The following is a 23,207-nucleotide window of genomic DNA, read 5'->3' as shown; positions in this document are numbered from 1 at the left end:
TCTCAGCAGTTCATTGAGCACTTCAGATTCCAGGATGGGATGGATAGAGAAGACAGGTCTATCAGGGGCTGATTGGAGTAGTTTCACAGAGGTTGTGGCCTGAGATAAAAGGTCTGTGTGGCCAGCCTGAGCAAAGTGTTTGTTAAAATTGTCCATGATTTTTGCCTCATCAGCGATAACCACGCCATCAACTTTGATCATGATTGGCAGACAGGGACTTGTTTTCTTATTTTCCATAGAATTTTTTAGGGTCAGCACTGCTAGCGAGTAATTGCTCTTTAAAATGGGTAACTTTTGCCCTTCTAATTGCCTGAGTGCATTTGTTTCGGACAGCTCTATAGGTCTGCCAATCTGATTGTTTATTAGAGAATTTAGCTTTTTGCCAAAGATGGTGTTTCTGACGAATGAGCTCAGCTAACTCTGGTCTAAACCAAGGACTATATCGATTTTTAACTTGTATTTTTCTTAGGTGAGCATGTTTGTTCAAAATTGAAGTGAACAAACTTTTGAAATGTGACCAGGCAACTTCAACATCAGCGATAAGATCAATACTGCGTCAATTAACTTAGGATAGATCATGTAGAAAGGCCTGCTCATCAAAATGTTTTGTTAGCCGCTTGAATATAATCAGAGGTGGGGTTTGTGGGGTAATGCTCTTACGGACACAGGCTATGATACAATGATCACTTAGACTTTGACAGAATACACTTGAGACATATTTATCAGGTCTGTTAGTAAGTATAACATCAATCAGCGTCCCAGTGTTCATAGACCTGGAGTTATACCTGGTGGGGCCTGACACAATCTGATACAAGCCAAGTGCATCTAGTTGTAAATGCACTGATGGTAAAGGGTTAAGCATGTCCCAGTTTAGGTTCCCAAACAAGATGAATTCTGAAGTAACATGAGGAGCAATAAGCTCACTAATAGCAAGGAGAGCACAAGCAGGTGCTGCGGGTGGTCTGTAGCAACCAGCAACAATGATAGAGAAGTTTGTAGACAAGTTAACCTTCATGATGACCAACTCAAATTGCTTTGCAACAGATTTAGATGTTAACACTGAACACTGTAAATTTGCCTTGGAATAAACGGCTACTCCACCCCCCTTGGAACTTCTGTCCTGGCAAAATATATTATATCCAGGGATGGGGACTACAGAATCAGGGATGGATTTCTTGAGCCAGGTCTCAGAGATGACCAGGACATCAGGGTTTGAAGTGTGGGGATCAGGCTGCGGATGTTTAGATGTAAAACACCTAGGTGCTTTCTAGTGCAGAAGAAGTCAAAAGTTAACTGATGTTCACTGGGGGGTCTGAGTGTAGGGACATTAGTAGGCAAACTGTGAACAGGACCTGGATTAGGTTGAATATTTCCTGAAATAAGCAGCAGAAGGGCAATGAGACACCTCTGCTTAAACAGTCTGTAAGTGACATCCACCTTGGTCTGATGTCCAGCAGAAAGGTGGAGTGGTGATAAAATGTACTCCTTCAAAACCAGGATACTTACATGTGGGAGCAGAGTTGGGGGGTCATAGCTAATTGGAGGTGGTGTAGGTGACAATGATGCCAGATCCCGGACAGCTGGACGCGTCCCCCTGCCAGGCAACATAGGCACAACACCAGACGCGCTGCAGTAGGGGGAACGTTCAAAGCAGACCGCCAGTAAGCACAGCGGGGCGAGGCGCACAAGAAAAAACAGCCCCATAGTCCGCGAAGGATCCGCTGGTCCCGCTGGGCGTTGGCTCCGGATCCGCCCCATGATGAAATCCAGTCCGTGTTTTTTCCACTATGAGAAGCCAGGTGAGTGGCGATGCGATGAGCCGCCGATGCAACCAGGAAGCAGCAAATCCAACACCACACAAGCAGCGCACAAGGCACACAAAGTTCACACTGCCCCCGGCAGCACCTGGACGTGGAGACGCAACGAGGACCGGCGCACAACAACCAGATGCAGAGAGCAGGAGCGAGAGCCACACAGTGGACCACGGGCACGACCGCAACGAGAGAGAGCCCGCCGCCCAAGCCAGGTCCCAGACAGCAGAGCCGGGCGGGCGGAGGCAGGCTCCAGGCCGCAGAGCCCGGGCGGACGAAAACAGGTCCCAGGTTGCAAAGCTGGACAGACGAAAGAAGGCCCCGGGCTGCAGAGCCGGGCAGACAGAGGCAAGCCTCAGGCTGTAGAGTTCGTAAAACCAAACAAAAACGATGGCTGTCGTTCTGGAAAGTTCTCCTCTCTCCACAGAGGAATATTTCTGATATGTCTCTCCTGTTGGTCAGATTGCTGCAGAGATGGTCATCCTTCTGGAAGGTTCTCCTCTTCACAAAGGAATGCTGGAGCTCTGACAGTGACCATCTGGTTCTTGGTCACATCCTTGACTAAGGCCCCTCTCCCCCAATTGCTCAGTTTAGATGGGCAGCCAGCTAGGAAGAGTCCTGGTGGATCCAAACTACTTCCATTTACAGATGATGGAGGCCAGTGTGCTCACTGGGACCTTCAAAACAGTAGAAATGTTTCTGTACCCTTCTCCAGATTTGGGCCTTGAGACAATCCTGTCTCAGAGGTCTACAGACAATTCCTTTGACTTCATGCTTGGTTTGTGCTCTGACATCCACTGCCAAATGTGGAACCTTATATGTAGACAGGTGTGTGTCTTTCCAAATCATGTCCAATCAACTGAATTTATCCCAGGTGGACTCTAATTATGCTGTAGAAACATCTCAAGGATGATCAGTGGAAACAGGATGGACCTGAGCTCAGTTTTGAGCTTCATGGCAAAGGCTGTGAATACTTAGGTACATGTGATTTCTTAGGTTTTTTTTTTTCTTAATAAATTTGCAAAAATCTAAAATCACCTTTCACATTATCATTATGGGGTATTGTATGTAGAATGTTGAGGAAAAAAATTTCACCAATTTTCACCCAGGCTGTAACATTAAAAAAAAAAAGTGGAAAAAGCAAAGCGCTGTGAATACTTTTCGAATGCACAGTATGCATTAACACCTGTATGTACATCGCTACCTGAATATAACATCTTGCCATACGGGTCATGACTATAAAAGATAGCAAATTTCAAGTATGCAGAAACTCAGTTACAACATATGAGGGGTGACTGAGACATTTTGAGCTGGACTCACTATAAGTAAGGTATGGTTCTCCATCTTTTGCATTCTGGGAAACATTTCTCAACACGACACCCAGTGAGTCAAAATGTGACACATTTTTAAGGGCCCCTTCACACATAGCATGAGTAAGTGGGAATCAGGGCGAATCACGGCAAAACAGCCCGCATGAAACTATTGAGCCAATGTTGGGAGGGACACACAGTCGAGCAGGCATGAACGATCCCACTGCGACAGTTTTGTGTATGCGCACAAGCGCTCTGACGTGGCTGTCCATCCCGCATGTGATCATGTCTGTACAAGCATACAAGCATTTAATGCAAGTGTGCCACCCACCCCCCCCCCGCATACCACATGTGTAGGGGGTAGCGGGGAGCGCAAAACACACATACGTCACATGTGTTTTGGGAGGGGGAAGAGTGACACACACGCGAGACACATGCACCACGTGTGTTGCTTTTTGCAAAGCCACACTCGTGAGGGCACTTAGACATGTTTCACATCCAGCTCGAAAGTGATCATCTGCTCAGTTTTTGTGCTGACAAGCGCGAATGGCCACACATTTTTTACATGTCAGGCAAGCGGTGTTGAATGTTCTTGTGTGTCACCTGGAATTTGGCCAACACCTGCCGCAAGAGGGATTGAATGGGCTTTCACAGGGCACACTCTGTCTTTCAGCCGCTGGTGTGGGCAAATAGTTGTAGCAACATGTGTATGAGGCATTGGAGACAGCTCCAATTTTTCACAAATGGCATGCAATTCCTCCGTGCGCTAGTTGGCTTCAATCGTGTTATGTGTGAAGGGGCCCTAAGAAATGTTGGTTTCTCATAGTGCCAAATATGGAGAACCACACCCTACTTTTTCTGAGTCGGGCTCAAAACTTCTCAAAAATCACTCCTCGTACACTGCAATAGTGTGCATTTCTGTATAAAGATGAGATAACCCACATTCTTAAGGCATGAACAGACCCAAACAGTGTGCGGCAGCTGGTGACTGCCTTGCTGTTAAAGTGCATAGTTTGTGGTTTACCAAACATACTGTAAGTTAGCAATTTTAAAACCCTGTAATAATCCTGCACCTGATGTGACTTCATTGCAATGGAGTCAAGTACCAATAACCAAGTGGCCTCTGTGTGCGTGTGTATAGCTTTGATCACACAAAAACTGGGGAGAGCTGACGTTTGCCGTTTGGCATACTTATGTATTTTGGGTCAAGGATGAACACTGAGAAAACGTAAAGTTGCTAGAACAAAAATCTTTGAAGAAATTAGCAATTATAGCTAACCAAACAAACAACAGATGCTGTGCTGCAATGCACCATGGGAGGTCAGGGTTTTGAGGTTTTAAATGCCATTATTGTGGTTTATGTTAGTTTAACAGTGTTGTTAGTGTTAGTGATTTATTGTTTTGAAGCTCAATTGGTTTAGTCAGTTGAGATCAGTCTCATGTTGCTATTACCATGAGTGACTTAAGTTTCATGTTGGTACCATGATTGAAATGTTTAGTGGTTTTAATGTCTTCAGCCACTGTTTTTGTTTTCCGGGGGCCAGAGCAGGCGACATTGAAGGAAATTTGAAATTGCTGGCTAAGGCTAAGCGTAAATTTGGTAAGATTGTAATTCACGTCGGCAGTAATGACACTCGGTTACGTCAATCGGAGGTCACTAAAATTAACATTAAATCGGTGTGTAACTTTGCAAAAACAATGTCAGACTCTGTTGTTTTCTATGGGCCCCTCCCCAATCAGACCGGGAGTGACATGTTTAGCCGCATGTTCTCCTTGAATTGCTGGCTGTCTGAGTGGTGTCCAAAAAATGAGGTGGGCTTCATAGATAATTGGCAAAGCTTCTGGGGAAAACCTGGTCTTGTTAGGAGAGACGACATCCATCCCACTTTAGATGGAGCAGCTCTCATTTCTAGAAATCTGGCCAATTTTCTTGGATCCTCCAAACGGTGACTGTCTAGCGTTGGGACCAGGAGGCAGAGCTGTGGTCTTATACACCTCTCTGCAGCTTCTCTCCCCCTGCCATCCCCTCATTACCCCATCCCTGTAGAGACGGTGCCTGCTCCCAGACCACCAATAACCAGCAAAAATCTATTTAAGCAAAAAAATTCAAAAAGAAAAAATAATATAGCACCTTCAACTGCACCACAGACTAAAACAGTTAAATGTGGTCTATTAAACATTAGGTCTCTCTCTTCTAAGTCCCTGTTGGTAAATGATATAATAATTGATCAACGTATTGATTTATTCTGCCTAACAGAAACCTGGTTACAGCAGGATGAATATGTTAGTTTAAATGAGTCAACACCCCCGAGTCACACTAACTGTCAGAATGCTCGTAGTACGGGCCGGGGCGGAGGATTAGCAGCAATCTTCCATTCCAGCTTATTAATTAATCAAAAACCTAGACAGAGCTTTAATTCATTTGAAAGCTTGTCTCTTAGTCTTTTCCATCCAAATTGGAAGTCCAAAAAAACAGTTTTATTTGTTATTATCTATCGTCCACCTGGTCGTTACTGTGAGTTTCTCTGTGAATTTTCAGACCTTCTGTCTGACTTAGTGCTTAGCTCAGATAAGATACTTATAGTGGGCGATTTTAACATCCACACAGATGCTGAGAATGACAGCCTCAACACTGCATTTAATCTATTATTAGACTCTATTGGCTTTGCTCAAAAAGTAAATGAGTCCACCCACCACTTTAATCATATCTTAGATCTTGTTTTGACTTATGGTATGGAAATAGAAGACTTAACAGTATTCCCTGAAAACTCCCTTCTGTCTGATCATTTTTTAATAACATTTACATTTACCGTGATGGACTACCCTGCAGTGGGGAATAAGTTTCATTACACTAGAAGTCTTTCAGAAAGCGCTGTAACTAGGTTTAAGGATATGATTCCTTCTTTATGTTCTCTAATGTCATACCAACACAGAGCAGAGTAGCTACCTAAACTCTGTAAGGGAGTTAGAGCATCTCGTCAATAGTTTTACATCCTCATTGAAGACAACTTTGGATGCTGTAGCTCCTCTGAAAGAGAGAGCTTTAAATCAGAAGTGTCTGACTCCGTGGTATAACTCACAAACTCGTAGCTTAAAGCAGATAACCCGTAAGTTGGAGAGGAAATGGCGTCTCACTAATTTAGAAGATCTTCACTTAGCCTGGAAAAAGAGTTTGTTGCTCTATAAAAAAAGCCCTCTGTAAAGCTAGGACATCTTTCTACTCATCACTAATTGAAGAAAATAAGAACAACCCCAGGTTTCTTTTCAGCACTGTAGCCAGGCTGACAAAGAGTCAGAGCTCTATTGAGCTGAGTATTCCATTAACTTTAACTAGTAATGACTTCATGACTTTCTTTGCTAACAAAATTTTGACTATTAGAGAAAAAAATTACTCATAACCATCCCAAAGATGTATCGTTATCTTTGGCTGCTTTCAGTGATGCCGGTATTTGGTTAGACTCTTTCTCTCCGATTGTTCTGTCTGAGTTATTTTCATTAGTTACTTCATCCAAACCATCAACATGTTTATTAGACCCCATTCCTGCCAGGCTGCTCAAGGAAGTCCTACCATTATTTAATGCTTCAATCTTAAATATGATCAACTTATCTTTGTTAGTTGGCTATGTACCACAGGCTTTTAAGGTGGCAGTAATTAAACCATTACTTAAAAAGCCATCACTTGACCCAGCTATCTTAGCTAATTATAGGCCAATCTCCAACCTTCCTTTTCTCTCAAAGATTCTTGAGAGGGTAGTTGTAAAACAGCTAACTGATCACCTGCAGAGGAATGGTCTATTTGAAGAGGTTCAGTCAGGTTTTAGAATTCATCATAGTACAGAAACAGCATTAGTGAAGGTTACAAATGATCTTCTTATGGCTTCGGACAGTGGACTTATCTCTGTGCTTGTTCTGTTGGACCTCAGTGCTGCTTTTGATACTGTTGACCATAAAATTTTATTACAGAGATTAGAGCATGTCATAGGTATTAAAGGCACTGCGCTGCGGTGGTTTGAATCATATTTGTCTAATAGATTACAGTTTGTTCATGTAAATGGGGAATCTTCTTCACAGACTAAAGTTAATTATGGAGTTCCACAAGGTTCTGTGCTAGGACCAATTTTTTTCACTTTATACATGCTTCCCTTAGGCAGTATTATTAGACGGTATTGCTTAAATTTTCATTGTTATGCAGATGATACCCAGCTTTATCTATCCATGAAGCCAGAGGACACACACCAATTAGCTAAACTGCAGGATTGTCTTACAGACATAAAGACATGGATGACCTCTAATTTCCTGCTTTTAAACTCAGATAAAACTGAAGTTATTGTACTTGGCCCCACAAATCTTAGAAGCATGGTGTCTAACCAGATCTTTACTCTGGATGGCATTTCCCTGACCTCTAGTGATACTGTGAGAAATCTTGGAGTCATTTTTGATCAGGATATGTCATTCAAAGCGCATATTAAACAAATATGTAGGACTGCCTTTTTGCATTTACGCAATATCTCTAAAATCAGAAAGGTCTTGTCTCAGAGTGATGCTGAAAAACTAATTCATGCATTTATTTCCTCTAGGCTGGACTATTGTAATTCATTATTATCAGGTTGTCCTAAAAGTTCCTTAAAAAGCCTTCAGTTAATTCAAAATGCTGCAGCTAGAGTACTGACGGGGACTAGCAGGAGAGAGCATATCTCACCCGTGTTGGCCTCTCTTCATTGGCTTCCTGTTAATTCTAGAATAGAATTTAAAATTCTTCTTCTTACTTATAAGGTTTTGAATAATCAGGTCCCATCTTATCTTAGGGACCTCGTAGTACCATATTACCCCATTAGAGCGCTTCGCTCTCAGACTGCAGGCTTACTTGTAGTTCCTAGGGTTTGTAAGAGTAGAATGGGAGGCAGAGCCTTCAGCTTTCAGGCTCCTCTCCTGTGGAACCAGCTCCCAATTCAGATCAGGGAGACAGATACCCTCTCTACTTTTAAGATTAGGCTTAAAACTTTCCTTTTCGCTAAGGCTTATAGTTAGGGCTGGATCAGGTGACCCTGGACTATCCCTGGGTTATGCTGCTTTAGACGTAGACTGTGGGGGGGTTCCCATGGTGCACTGTTTCTTTCTCTTTTTGCTCTTTATGCATCACTCCGCATTTAATCATTAGTGATCGATCTCTGCCCCCCTCCACAGCATGTCTTTTTCCTGGTTCTTTCCCTCAGCCCCAACCAGTCTCAGCAGAAGACTGCCCCTCCCTGAGCCTGGTTCTGCTGGAGGTTTCTTCCTGTTAAAAGGGAGTTTTTCCTTCCCACTGTAGCCAAGTGCTTGCTCACAGGGGGTCGTTTTGACCGTTGGGGTTTTTCATAATTATTGTATGGCCTTGCCTTACAGCATGGAGCGCCTTGGGGCAACTGTTTGTTGTGATTTGGCGCTATATAAAAAAAAAGTTGAGTTGAGTTGAGTTTGTCCAATTAAAACCACCTGCTTACAAAAACCGTGCGTGCGTGCGTGCTTGCTGCTAACTGTGTGGCAAGTGATTTTAAGTTCAATGTACAGTTCTGCTCAAACGTTTACATACCCTGGCAGATTTTTTGGGGGGGCTTCACCCAACCACTAACCATGAGTTAAAAAAGTTGTGTTATCTTTCGTATTCTCTGAAAAATGGCCAAAAAAAAAAAAAAAAAAACCTTCTGCCAAGGTATGTAAACTTTTGAGCACAACTCTAGGTACATAATATAATTGTAAATACGTTAAAAATACATGGATGACACAAGAAAGTGAAAACACATATTTCCATTGTGGTCTATTTAAAAATCAAATGAAAAAATAGAAGTAGAAAAAAATAAAATAATAATACTATATATGATAAGAACCTAAACAATTTTTCAATACAACCCCAATTCCAATGAAGTTGGGACGTTGTGGAAAATGTAAATAAAAACAGAATATGATGATTTGCAAATCCTCTTCAACCTATATTGAATTGAATACACCACAAAGACGAGATATTTAATATTCAAACTGATAAACTTTATTGTTTTTGTGCAAATATTTGCTTATTTTGAAATGGATGCCTGCAACACCTTTCAAAAAAGCTGGGACAGTGATATGTTTACCACTGTGTTTCCACATGAGGCAACAGTGCTAACCACTAATTCACCATGCCACCCAATGTGCAACATATAATTTCTGGTTATTTGTAGTATGTTTATCCATCAACAAAATTGATAAAAGCAGGTTTAGTTGACAAGTTACATACATTGTACCTTTTAAATCTCGACCGTCATGCTGCTGAGTGGCATGTGCATCTCCTTCTCCACCACCAGGCAATTTCTCTCTATGTCTACCAGTCTCTGGACCACTTCTGTTTTCCACAGGAACCTGATGAATAATGAAAAGCAAGTCCCAAAGTGCAAGTTAAGAAAGATAGGTAGCAGACTTTCTGAGCATCTGAGAAACATCAATTTGAAATACGTAAGCAAGCTCACAAAATTAATCCCCCTGACAAACTTTCCCCTGCTCCACAATACTAGTTGCTTGGCTATATTATACATTGGTAGCAGTACATTTTTGTAGATATTTGTAATTTAGTAAATATGAACTAATTCATGCATTTATTTCCTCTAGGCTGGACTATTGTAATTCATTATTATCAGGTTGTCCTAAAAGTTCCCTAAAAAGCCTTCAGTTAATTCAAAATGCTGCAGCTAGAGTACTGACGGGGACTAGAAGGAGAGAGCATATCTCACCCATATTGGCCTCTCTTCATTGGCTTCCTGTTAATTCTAGAATAGAATTTAAAATTCTTCTTCTTACTTATAAGGTTTTGAATAATCAGGTCCCATCTTATCTTAGGGACCTCGTAGTACCATATCACCCCAATAGAGCGCTTCGCTCTCAGACTGCAGGCTTACTTGTAGTTCCTAGGGTTTGTAAGAGTAGAATGGGAGGCAGAGCCTTCAGCTTTCAGGCTCCTCTCCTGTGGAACCAGCTCCCAATTCAGATCAGGGAGACAGACACCCTCTCTACTTTTAAGATTAGGCTTAAAACTTTCCTTTTTGCTAAAGCTTATAGTTAGGGCTGGATCAGGTGACCCTGAACCATCCCTTAGTTATGCTGCTATAGATGTAGACTGCTGGGGGGTTCCCATGATGCACTGTTTCTTTCTCTTTTTGCTCTGTATGCACCACTCTGCATTTAATCATTAGTGATCGATCTCTGCTCCCCTCCACAGCATGTCTTTTTCCCGGTTCTCTCCCTCAGCCCCAACCAGTCCCAGCAGAAGACTGCCCCTCCCTGAGCCTGGTTCTGCTGGAGGTTTCTTCCTGTTAAAAGGGAGTTTTTCCTTCCCACTGTAGCCAAGTGCTTGCTCACAGGGGGTCGTTTTGACCGTTGGGGTTTTACATAATTATTGTATGGCCTTGCCTTACAATATAAAGCGCCTTGGGGCAACTGTTTGTTGTGATTTGGCGCTATATAAAAAAAATTGATTGAATTGATTGATTGATGAGGGACCTCTTTCTGTCTCGAGAAACAATGGGGGTATGCTCCAGAAGATTGGTCTATGGTTGAGCTGCAGTGTCTGCTATGACTGCCCAGCCCAATTCTCGAGAGACAGTCCCTATTCCAAATTTTACAGGTGTAGACCATGCCCAACTCTGTGAGTGGTGTTTCTACCCTCCACTGTCTGTGCTCTCTTCTTTTTTCAATTGCCTGTATGCCTGCCTTGATGGCAAGCCTCCATCTACTGTGGTTTGCAGCTTCCTAGCCAGCTGGGTTGATTTTGTCTGTCTTCAGATCTCATGTGCAGACATCTTTGTAACAGAGGACAGGCCTTCCTGCAGGTCTGGACCCAGTGTCAAGCTTGTGGCAGAGCATGTACTTGGGCATTCTGCCATCCTGCATGTGGATGACATGACCAAGCCAGTGCAAGTGCCTTTGAGTGAGCAAGGTGGACAGGCTTAGTATTCCTGCCTTGGCCAGGACGTTCTTGTTTGAGACACGGTCTCGCCAGGTAATACCCAGAATTCTTATGATGCGGTGTAGGTAGAAGGTGTTGAGTCTGCAGTCTTGGCAGACATACAGAGTTCATGCTTCACTAGCACTGAGCAGTGTGCTGTGCACACAAGCTTAGTACACCATCTTAGTGTTTGAGGTCAGTAAAGGGTTGTCCCAGAAACTATTCCCACAGGTAGACCATTACGGTTTCTGCCTTGGTTATCATTGAGTTCAACTCAGTGTCGAGAGGGGTTGCTGGAGGTAGTGGAGCCAAGGCAGATGAAGACGTCAACCACCTCAAGGGCAATTCCGTGCCGAAGTGGACAAATTAAAAAAATGTAAAAGTCATCAGTATTTGACTGGCATCAGTTGGGATTATAAGTCTATGGTCTATACCTCATTTATTCATGGAGATGAATTTATTTCAATATGTGTTTTTTTTTCAGCAGGAGATCATCATGCTATTGAAAAGTAAAAAAATAAAATTGAAATAAAGGGTTAATCTATTCAGACCCTGACACTTAAAGACAACAGTAATTTAATGTTTTTTATGCTTACTGAAAGGCCTTGTCTAATGATTTCACAAACATTCAATACCAGATATTTGTCGGTTTTTCTGAAGATGTATTTCCTGGCATTGAAGTAAAATATGTAACGTCAGTGACGAAAAAAGTTCTATGTTTATGCTGCAAAAATGCCTTTGGAGATATTAATGTGACTTATTAATTACTCCTACTAGGCACTGGGAGAAGCCTGTTGAGTACTTGTTTCAAGCTCTATGAGTTTTATGTAGGAAGTTATGAGGGTGTAAAGTTTGTAACGTCAGTGACACTAAAACTTGGATGATTTAAACTGTTGAGACAATGGATAATTATCTTCATCAACACAAGATGGCAGCACATTGGAAACAGCAGCAAGTTAGCCTGTTTAAACCTGCACTGTACTACTCGGGCGAACTTCATGCTAAAGTTATCGCTTCCAATAACACTATGTAACAAATTTTTAATTTTGTTTTGTTCCTGGGTACACAGTGTGTTTTCCTAACCTGTTATGCCTTAAATAAATAGAAAATATCCGTTATTCCACAGAAACTTTGCTTCTGTGATCAGGACAATGATATTTTGAAATTTGTTTTCAAGAATATTCTCGATTCGCCTTCACTACTACTGAGTAGTCTTCTAGAATATTCTTTAACTGCTAGAACTGTCCAGAATTTTCTAGAAGTTTCCAGAATTATCTAGAAATTTCAGGAAACTTTTAGAGCTTTCTAGAACATTAGAAAAAATAAAATCAAAGTTTGTGCTGAATGTAGTCATTTTTCCATAGACTTTAGACATAAGCAGTTGAAATATAACACTTAGAAGCCAGGAACAAAAATTGTGTTACATAGTGTAATCTGACTCACCAAAGAGACTTTGATTGCTTACTTGAGCAGACTGCTCAAAGATATGCCAGCATCTGTGCAAACAGTCTCAATTTGGTCCGATGGACCATCGTCCCAATTCAAGAACTGCTTCAAAGCAGCCTCCATCCCAGTTCTCGAGAAAATGCACAATGTTGATATTGTGTGGAATTTCTTTGCAACATCGCATGGAAAGGGGCTGGTGGACAGGATCGGAGGATCAGTGATACGCCAAGTCTGGATGGCTGCAAAGACTAGAAAGGCAATTGTGAATGATGCTGCCTCATTTGTGGAAGCCTCAAATTCCCCAGATTCAAAGGTCCAGGTCCTTGAAATGTTAGATGCCGACATATCACTGAGGAATAAGAGTCTCAACCTAGATGACGTGTTCTGTAACGTGTTCTGGTTTGGAGAAAAAACTGGAAGTACCCATCCTTCTGAATGCCAGGGGATTGTACAAGTTTCCAGATTTTCCTGAGTAACATTGTGCAGTGTAGAGAGACAATGTTCAGACCGACCATTTCTGACAGAAATGAATGGTTGAAATACTCTCTCTTTATCAATGTTTTTAACTCTTGTTTTGTCTGCTGTTTGAATTTTGACTGTTTACAGACATATCAGAATAGTAGCTGCATGACTTCAGATTACTTCAATTTATATGATATGTTAAATGAATATCGTACTTGGTTTGAACTCATCAATAGTTTGAGGAGAAATTTTAAATAAAGTTGCTTGATTTTTCATGATGTCCTTTTTTCGTAATGTCAGTGACACACTCTTTTTCTGCCCTGGCGCTAAGCACAGTGGGAACAGTGACCGATTTGTAATACAGTGAGAATAAGTAAAGGTTGGTTGTCTCTTACTGTAAAACTCTAGAATCTAAGTAGAGAGCTAGGGCTATAGGGCTAAATGTCTGAAAATTCGTGACGTCAGTGACTCCGGAATTGCCCTCAAGGGTGCAGTCAACAATGGAGATGTTGGGGATACTGCTGATGTCTTGATTCCATGATTTTGGTCTTCTTTAAGCCAATAGTGAGACCAAACTCTGCATGTGTGTGAGAAACAGGCTGATGAGTCATTGTAAAGCCTTTACAGTGTATGCAGTCATGGGTGCGACATCTGCAAATAGCATCTTCCTGATCAGAACTTTCCACACCTTGATCTTCGCACAGAGATGTACAAGGTTGAAAGGTTACCATCAGTTTTTGACTGACTGAAGGTGTGAGACAGCAGCAAGGAAAAGAAGATGCCAAAAAGTGTCGGAGCAAGCACACGCACCATTGCTTCACCCAGCTCCTGACTAGGAAAGGGTCCAAGGAAAAGTCATTGTACTGGACGGTGCTTTAAATATCCTTGTGGAAAATGTAAATAAGCTCCATCACCAAGGATGACATTCTGTTCTCTGCAGTAGGATGAAGAGACCTTTCCTGCTGACTGAGTCAAAGGCCTTAGTTGGGTCAGTGAAGGCAATGTACTGTGGTCACTTTTGCTAGCAGCACTTTTCTTGCAGCTGCCTCAGAAAAAAAGATCATATTGATTGTCGATCTTCCAGGTCTGAATCCACACTGTGCCTCAGCATAAACTAGTTCTGTGAGTGGCTGCAGCCAATTAATTACTACACAGGTGAAGGCCTTCCCGATGGAACTAAGGAGTGATATTCTGTGCCCACCACAATCTTCTTTGTTCTTTTAGAGTGATGATGATATTGGCATCGTGCATGTCTTGGGGCATCATCCCTTCCTTTCAACATTGTAGTAGGAGCTCATGCAGGTGGTTAAGGAGAGTGCTCTTCTTGCCAACCTTGATGGCCTCCAGAGGAATGCCATTGTTTCCAGGAGGTTTTGCTGAGGATTAGGGAGTCGATGGCCTTGCTGAGCTCTTCTAAAGAAGGTGGAATGTCTCGTTCTTCCATGACAGCCTGAAGGATGGTATTCAGGGGTCTTCCCCAGAAATTTAGACCATGACAGTGCTATAGCTCAGGCACAGGGGAGAGGGGGCAACCCCCCTCCATACCACCCATCCCTCTTCAGCGGGGAGAAGGGGGTTCTCAACCCAGTCCTCAAGTACCACCAAGCCTACAAATCTTCCAGCCGCTCTGCCATAAGGTGATAACATCATTCAGGTGCACACCTGAGTGCGCCAATCAGCTTGTGGTAGAACCAAGAGAGATGGAAAATGTGTAGGGTGGGGGTACCCGAGGACCAAGTTTGAGAATCACTGTTTTAGGAAGGACTGTGCTTTATAAGATTCGTGGACAAATGGATGAACAAGGTGATTCCTATAATGTATACCATAATGTACTTTGGAAAGCATTATCTGTATATTTGTGTTGTAAGAATGAACTACCAAGAGTAATGAGATCACTAATAAATTTATGTGAACAAGCTATCAGGATTTTGCACAACTTTTGTTGCAGTGCATGAACAAAAGCTTTGTCAATAATTCCATTAATACTAACCAGTCTTTTGTGTGATGCTTGTTCCTCAAGGGCCTTTTTTGCTTCTTCATATTCGACTTTCAGTTGTGTGATTTGACGTCCACACTGTAAACTACATATGACATACAGCTTGTATCATACAAAAAAAATACATTTTTCAATCAAGTAAAACTACTGGTTTTTGAAAAAAGTTACATATTGAGATCTATGCTGAAACCTTAATGCTCAGCTTGTGCAACATTACTAGTGACATCACATTCAACAAGGACAGTCCGTGTTCGGACAACTAATTACAGAAAATAAAAAAAAACTTCAGTTTTTTTTTCTTCACCAAGAAATACTTGGTTGATGATTCAGCATACCTGTCATATTCTAATTTTCTTTCCAGGGTAGTGCTATTTTTCTTCACTTCTTTCAGCTGCTCTTCTTGCTTTATGAACTCCTGCTTCAGCTCCTTCAGTTGTTCTGCTCACAACACACACATGTATGAAGATGCTTAGCACAATGTCTGTTAAATTACTTTTTTTTTAAACACAACTTTCTGTTGTCTATTGTGTTTGTGCCTGTGACTGTGGGAGTGCCCTCAGACCAGACTGAAATTCTACCTTTCAGCCTCTGGATTTCTGTCATTTGGTCTGAGACGTCACCGAGCAGCTTCATCTGTAAAGAAGAGAGGGGAAAAAGCTAATCAACGCATCTCATTGGTTGCTACCAATGAAGAATATATATGAAGCCTTTAACTGAGTTTCATACATAACACTAGCTCACTCTTTCTTCATTTGAACGTACATGACCGTGACAAATATGACTCAGCTGTCAGGTCTCTGCAGGATAGTAAAACCAGGATTAACAGGTTTGTCTTGATTTCACGTTCTAGGTTGCAAAGCAGAAACTCACTGTGCCAAGAATTACATTTTAAGACTTGTAATTATCAAGGACTTTCCTATCAAATAAAACAACCCCCCTTTTTGCTTGGGGTCACCACAGCAGATCCAGATGTCCTTTCCAGTGCAACCCCACATTATGTGGAGAATGGGTACAGCCAGGCTTGAATGGTGGACCTTCTGCTTTGGAAGCAAGTGCAATAACAGTTTGACTACAACGCCACCACCAAAGAAATAACAGACTATAAAACATTCCCTTGCAACAGAATTTCATCACTGACTTCTTTCTTAGAAGAAAAAAAAAGTTATTCATGTTGATGGCTAAGTAATGGTACCTTTACCAAAGTTATTTGATTGTTTGTCACACTGTGCATACAGTGTAGTTAGCATTTATTATTAAAAGCAAAGTTTCTAAATAAGGCTGGGTGATATGGTAAATGCATACATGTTACATCCCCCTGCCCCTCCCCAAATTGATCAATTTCAATATTTATCACGATATATAATCTGATAATGTTTGAAGAGAATGCATGAAGCCTGAAGGAATTGGAGGGTTTATTATTTGAACTTAAAAATATTTTATTAAAAAAAATAGAACATTTAAGTGTCCAAAAATGATCTGTATCAACAAAATACAAGTTAGCTTGCCTTGTAACTTAATAAAACCACTGTTATCTGTGCTTTGTTGCGTTTACCAAAACACTTTCCTATAAAGGTGAAGTGGTTCCTGTTCTTACAAAAAAATTCCTCATCCTTTGAGGGTAACACTCATTCATGTCACCTGTTCAGATGTCTCTGCTACAAATAGGTGTTTTTTTTCCTGTTTCAGTTTGCTGTCTTGCACTCCGGTCCAGGTTTGCCAACCACCAATAAACTGCCCCAGAAGAAGGCTTGTTTACAGTCACCTTTGCTGTTATGTTGTTTTTACAGCTTTTTCACCAATTCTTTCTTACCGTCAACAATTCAAACAATGCTTTGCAAGACATATACCAAAAACTGCAGACTGACTCGCTCCAGTTGAAAATAAAAATGTGCACCTCATGGGTTTTTGGGGTTTTTTTGTTTTGTTTTTTGCTGGAAAAGTGTTAAGTGGGCACATAGATTGGAAAGGGCACACACCTTATGCCACCGACACATTATACTGAAAAATGTCCCATCAGTTTCACATCTTTTGTGCCACAGGTGCAAAATTCTCATCTGCGGCAGGTGACAATGTAAGGCGCTTTCATTTGTCAGTAACAATACGACAATACTTTACTTAATTGGAAGACAGAGCTTTAGCATTTTACACAACATTATATTAAAACACTGGCTCTGATGGCAGCTTTTAAAAAAATTACTTTTGTGAGGTTATAAATTACAGTAACCTGTTTAAAACCAGGCAACTCTCTGCACTTAAATAATGTCTCTCTCACTGTCCATTTTTCCTCCTCATTAAAGATAAAAGAACATCCAGTTTGCCCTTCTCACTGCGGGAAGCAGCAAAAGGTGAAAATTATTAACTTTTGACAGCAAGTGCTATCGCGGTGCTCGCCATCTACAGTCAAAGCCATAGGTGGTGGATGCTTGTGACAATGGCAAGGCAATTTTCTTTCCTTCATTACCTTCCATCACACATGTTGCAATCGTCAACATGAATGAAAACCATTGGCTGCCACGTACTCATTAAAATGTGCATGGATGTGATATAATCCAATGCTATGTATCAAATCATTAAATCGCAAGATACTGAGGGAATATTCACTGTTTGAACCCAGAAAGCATACAGTAAAATACTGTTTCCCAATCATGGTCCTCAGGACCCAAAGAACTCTCTGTACATTGGGTTCTGAGGACAAGGACTGGGAAACACTACACTAGATAGTGAAAGAAGGCTCTAGGGCTCTTTTTCACTTTTCTGTTGATAAAAAAAAAAAAAAAAAACTGTTGAGAGTTATCTACATCAACAACACAACTGCAAACAATGTATAACATTCCACCTCTCAGATCTACAGTAAGTAAAAATTAATGGATACTAAAATGTATTTCAGACAAGAAGCATTTTACCAACACCCAATGCTCCATTGAGAGGTGAGACCACAGTCTGGTTTGATAATTTAGTGTCCACACATGACAAAAGAATAAAAGACAACAGTCTAAGATAAGTGGAAGCAGTTGTCATGTAGGGCTACTGCTGTGTGGTGTAATTCATTTTTCAGTTTAAACAGGATTGCTCTGTTGACAAAAGACAGGAATGCACCTGCTGTTACTCAGAGACTAATCTTGAACATAGGCACACAAAGCCAGATATTGTTAATGTTATGTTACAACCAAGAAATCACAGAGCTCTTCTCTAATGCATCATTTAATTCGTTATTTACCTCCAAGAAAAAACAAATATTAAGGGTCATTCTGTGTTAATTCAAAGAATATTTGAGGGGCCTCATGCACTTTGTCTCAGATTTTCTTTAAATTTTAAACAAATATTCCCAGACTATTCAGAACAATAAATCTGAAGTTTGAGGCCTGTAGGCCAAGTGGTTTCTGAGATATGGCCAATTTAGTGTGCATGGGGTCTGCTGTTTTTTAGACAAAAATGATGGCTGTCATTTCTGGAGCCATGTTCAAGGTAGAATATCTCAGCAAATGATGGATTTAGAGGCCTGAAATTTTCAGTGGCAGTTGTCATGGACACCCAGACTTGGGCTATATTCAACAAGACACTGACCCTAAACTGTGAAGTTTATGTATGCTCAAACTATGGAAAATATTAAATTGGCCATTACAAGCATCCATGTTTGAGACACTGAAACATACCATTACACTCAAAGAAGCCTTTCCATTTCTAAATTGTGCACTTGCGAATGTATTTGTTGTGCTGAAATGACAATTTCATTTTAATTGTGTGCACACACTGCATTCATATGATTCGTGGCACACGCCAGAATGCTTGCACATAGATCTGCCAGGGGGATTCCCCAAGGTTTCCACGGTTACTAGGCTTATATCCACCTGCATGATGAGTGCGATATTGTGTGATGTGCAGGGCTGGCATTGAGGCAATATGGCTAAGCCTGAAACTAATTTGTCAAGGGGTTTGGAGGCCGCCTAGGTCCCCAATGGGGTCCAGGGGCAAAGCCCGGGCTGGGGGCTACAATTTTAGGCCTTTTCAAACCTGTTTGGAAATCTCTCAGGAACACCCAATGTTAAAGATTTTAAACAATCATTACCATATTTGAGGTCAAGTGGTTTGTGTTTTACAATGCAGTTTTCTAAAGCAAAAAAAAATAACCACAAATAATGAAGCTAAGAGAACTGCAATTTAATAAGACATAACAAACAACATCATCAGTACTGTAGTTAATCAGAACATCAGAGCAGTATTTGTAAAGAACTAAACTTTACAGACTAGAATATAAAATGGCTTTTCAATAACTTTGTTCATATAGATACACATATTTGACACCAGTGGTGTCAAAACATAGATTAAAAAAAAACAACAACATTAAAACAAAATACTACTTATGGCAATGGGCTGCACTGGTCAAAATCATATCCACTAAATAATCTCTTTCTTCAATTTGATCACTTTGTCTAACAGGTGGCTGCAAAATGCTAAGAAAAGATTTTTGTTCTGATACAGATCGAGCCACATTAAAGCACATTCAATGATTGGTTATCACATCGAGCTAGACCAATGAAAAATCATGTTATTAAACAAAGAACAGGGTATATTTCGCGTCTCTTATTAAACAAAGAACCGGTATATTTCCCAGCGCTAAACGTCATTCACGAACCATCCCCTCAAACTCTGTCATAATTGTGTTATAAACCAGTCACCATTTGTTTTATTATACATCTGTGTAATTAATAAAATTATCTTCACGGACGATTCGTTCGCGCGCACACACGTGAAAAAAAAAGCTTCCTCGCTTTCTCCCCTCAAACTCTGTCATAATTGTGTTAAGTAAAAGACAAAAGGGACATAAGTCCTGCTCAGAAGCTGATTGCCAGAGACAGGACATGTCCACGTCAAGTATAAACTCCAGACAGACATCTCCACGTCACTACATATCCAGTCTCTGATTGGTCATTGCGGCGCGACAAGATGAAAAAGTTCAGATTTTTCAACTTGGGGAGGAGAGCAACACGATGCGATATCGTGCCAATCGCTCAAAATCACTTCATTTGCGTCCATCACGTCGCATCGCTTGAACTTTTGTGGCGCCAAAACGCGTCCTTCCATAGGGATTACACGGCAACCTGTCGCCTCCGCTGCATTATATCCGGATCCAAAAGCCAGAAATCCGGCTCAGGCCGGAAAAATACCAGGCCTGTATATGCCTGTTCTGCAAAGCAGAAGTTCTCTTGTTGCATCATCTAACTCTGCGATGGGCTTGACCCCTTGTTTCCTACATGAAACCATGAAATTGAAAAGTGTTATTCCAAAGCATTACATGACTCTGACAAGATTCATCAATACCAATAGAAAAACTGCATTCAGTGTTTATTGGTCTGTTTAAAGAAATTTGAAATGTAGATCATCAAAATATTCACCTGCAGAAAGAAGTGTGATGACATTCACTTCACTTTTTACTCCAACCAGACTGACAGCAGCAGCTTTGAACATGTCTAGAAATGGAGTACCCCATTCACTGCATTGCCAGGGCTCAAAATAATACGTGCATGTGCTAGTTTGTGCACGTATTATTCGAGCGGTGCACGTAATTTTATACTGCACTTGCACTGGTGCAAGTAACTTTATCCAAGTTTTATCAACTATAAGTACCAGTAGAATGAACCAATAAAGGAATAAATAAGGGAAAAAAAAAACATTTCTAGTGTGTTGTCTTCGCCTTCCCTGCATTTTATGACTCTCACACACGGAGCGAGTTGCTGTGCTCTACTTGTTGTGGAAAGCTGACAAACATCGCCAGCAGCACACGCACGTGAAAAAAACAAAAACAAAAACTGGCTGCCGCTGCGGTTCCTTTACGGAACCCGGGAGAGGTCACTTAAAGTAATATTTTTTTCTGGCCATGATAATTTGTGCACACTTTTTCTGTTAATTGAGCCCACGAATTAATAAAACGTGCTCTCAAATTAATAAAACGTGCGCACGTTTTCCTGGCTGTGATAATTCATGCGCACATTTTCCTTTAATTGAGCCCTCGAATTAATAAAACGTGCAAACGTTTTCCTCTCGTTCAAAATGAACTCCATAATATGACCTAAATTGTCATCCTCATGATGGGGAGATGCTTTGCCTTCAGCACCCTTTTTCATGGCATCATCTGGAGGATGATGCCATGCTGGGCAGCTGGAGTTCTCTGTATGCCCTTGTGCGCCCAAACCATGATGATGTACCCTGACCAGATCCATTTCTAATGGGGAAATGTATTACACTGTCTGCTGGTTTGTTGGCTAATAGCCAACATTTATGTGTCAAGACAATATTGAATAATTGAGTGCACTTTTACAAATTATGGCCACATTTAAGTAGATTGTGCCCTTGTTTTACTTAAACGATGCTTAAAACGTGCGCACAATATAATAAAATGCACGCACATTCTCTCCACATGCAAAACATTTTGCGATGACACTTCCAGGGCTACGTAGTTCCTCGCTCTCTCGCCCCTCAAACTGTTATAATTGTGTTATAAACCAGTCACCAATAATCTTCACGGACGATTCTTTCGCGCACACGTGAAAAAAAACAAAACTGTCTGCTGCTGCTGTGCTGCACTCCCCTCAATCTCTCCCCAGAGAGGAAAAGTCTGACATATCAGAGGAGGAGTTTTAAGGTTGATATGACTGACTTTTGGTTGTGCAAGTAACTTTTTTTTGGTGCAAGAAATTTTTTTGTTACTAGCATCAGTGCAAGTAGGTTAAAAAAATGGATTTTGACCCGTGATTGCTCATCATGCAGGTGGATATATGGACCTACGAGGCCCCCAAACCCTTTGACAAATTCGTTTCAGGCTTAGCCATATTGCCTCAATGCCAGCCCTGCACATCACACAACATCACACTCATCATGTAGGTGGATATAAGCCTAGTAACCATAGAAACCTTGGGGAATCCCCCTGGCAGATCTATGTGCAAGCATTCTGGGGTGTGCCATGAATCATATGAATGCAGTGTGTGCACACTATTAAAATGAAATTGTCATTTCAGCACTAGAAATACATTCGCGAGTGCAGAAATTAGCCATAATTGGATGCTTAAATTAACCAGGAAGGAGTTTCATAAAGAAGGCCATATTTATAACACAAAGTAATATCAATACCTTCAAAATGGAACCAGTTTGAAGAGTTTTATTTACTGCCCACATGAGCTTTTCTTCTAATAAAATTTGACCACAAAATGTTTTTTTCAGATTTCAGAAGTTTCTCCCACAATAACTGTTTACTACAGATACGCCAAATTTACATATTTTACATTTACATTACATTTACATATTTATTTTTAGTTAGTGGTCTATTAGTCTAGTTAGTAGTAGTTAGTAGTCTATTTTCTTTTATTTACTTAATCTTATTTGTGTGTCTGGTGTAATGTGTGTGTAAGCTGCTAGATGCCTTGAATTTCCCTCTGGGATCAATAAAGTGTTTATCTATCTATCTATCTATCATATTTCATAGCCAGTATAGCTGACATTAAGGAGTCAAGAAATGGAAAGGCTTCTTTCAGTGTAATTTTATGCTTCAGTGTCTCAAACATGGATGCTCGTAATGGTCAATTTAATATTTTCCATAGTTTGGGCATACATAAACTTCATAGTTTAGTGTCAATGTCTGTTGTTTGACTATAGTCAAAGTCTACAACCCCTGGCAAAAATTATGGAATCACCGGCCTCTGAGGATGTTCATTCAGTTGTTTAATTTTGGAGAAAAAAAGCAGATCATAGACATGACACAAAACTAAAGTCATTTCAAATGGCAACGTTCTGGCTTTAAGAAACACTATAAGAAATCAGGAAAAAAAAATGTGGCAGTCAGTAACAGTTACTTTTTTAAACCAAGCAGAGGGAAAAAAATATGGACTCACTCAATTCTGAGGAATAAATTATGGAATCACCCTGTAAATTTTCATCCCCAAAACTAACACCTGCATCAAATCAGATCTACTCGTTAGTCTGCATCTAAAAAGGAGTGATCACACCTTGGCGAGCTGTTGCACCAAGTGGACTGACATGAATCATGGCTCCAACACAAGAGATGTCAACTGAAACAAGGGAGAGGATTATCAAACTCTTAAAAGAGGGTAAATCATCATGCAATGTTGCAAAAGATGTTGGTTGTTCACAGTCAGCTGTGTCTAAACTCTGGACCAAATACAAACAACATGGGAAGGTTGTTAAAGGCAAACATACTGGTAGACCAAGGAAAACATCAA

General features: G+C 40.9%; 1 protein-coding gene across 4 annotated transcripts in view; it reads right to left on the bottom strand.

Moving 5' to 3' along the window:
• golm2 (golgi membrane protein 2) overlaps positions 1-23,207 on the bottom strand; it is a 94,476-nt gene that overhangs the window by 41,343 nt on the left and 29,926 nt on the right. For all 4 annotated transcript variants that reach the window (XM_034191686.1, XM_034191679.1, XM_034191702.1 and 1 more), the window contains exons 2-5: positions 15,555-15,609; positions 15,312-15,414; positions 14,971-15,061; positions 9,379-9,493 (exon numbers count right to left, since the gene is read on the bottom strand). In XM_034191686.1, coding sequence (XP_034047577.1) covers positions 9,379-9,493; positions 14,971-15,061; positions 15,312-15,414; positions 15,555-15,609 — 364 coding nt within the window. The remainder of the gene's footprint in view (positions 1-9,378; positions 9,494-14,970; positions 15,062-15,311; positions 15,415-15,554; positions 15,610-23,207) is intronic.

The sequence above is a fragment of the Thalassophryne amazonica genome, chromosome 2, assembly GCF_902500255.1.
Source record: "Thalassophryne amazonica chromosome 2, fThaAma1.1, whole genome shotgun sequence".
In the NCBI taxonomy this organism is placed as follows: Eukaryota; Metazoa; Chordata; class Actinopteri; order Batrachoidiformes; family Batrachoididae; genus Thalassophryne; species Thalassophryne amazonica.
The sequence above is the reverse complement of the archived record's forward strand: the minus strand, read 5'-3'. Positions and strand labels throughout refer to the sequence as shown.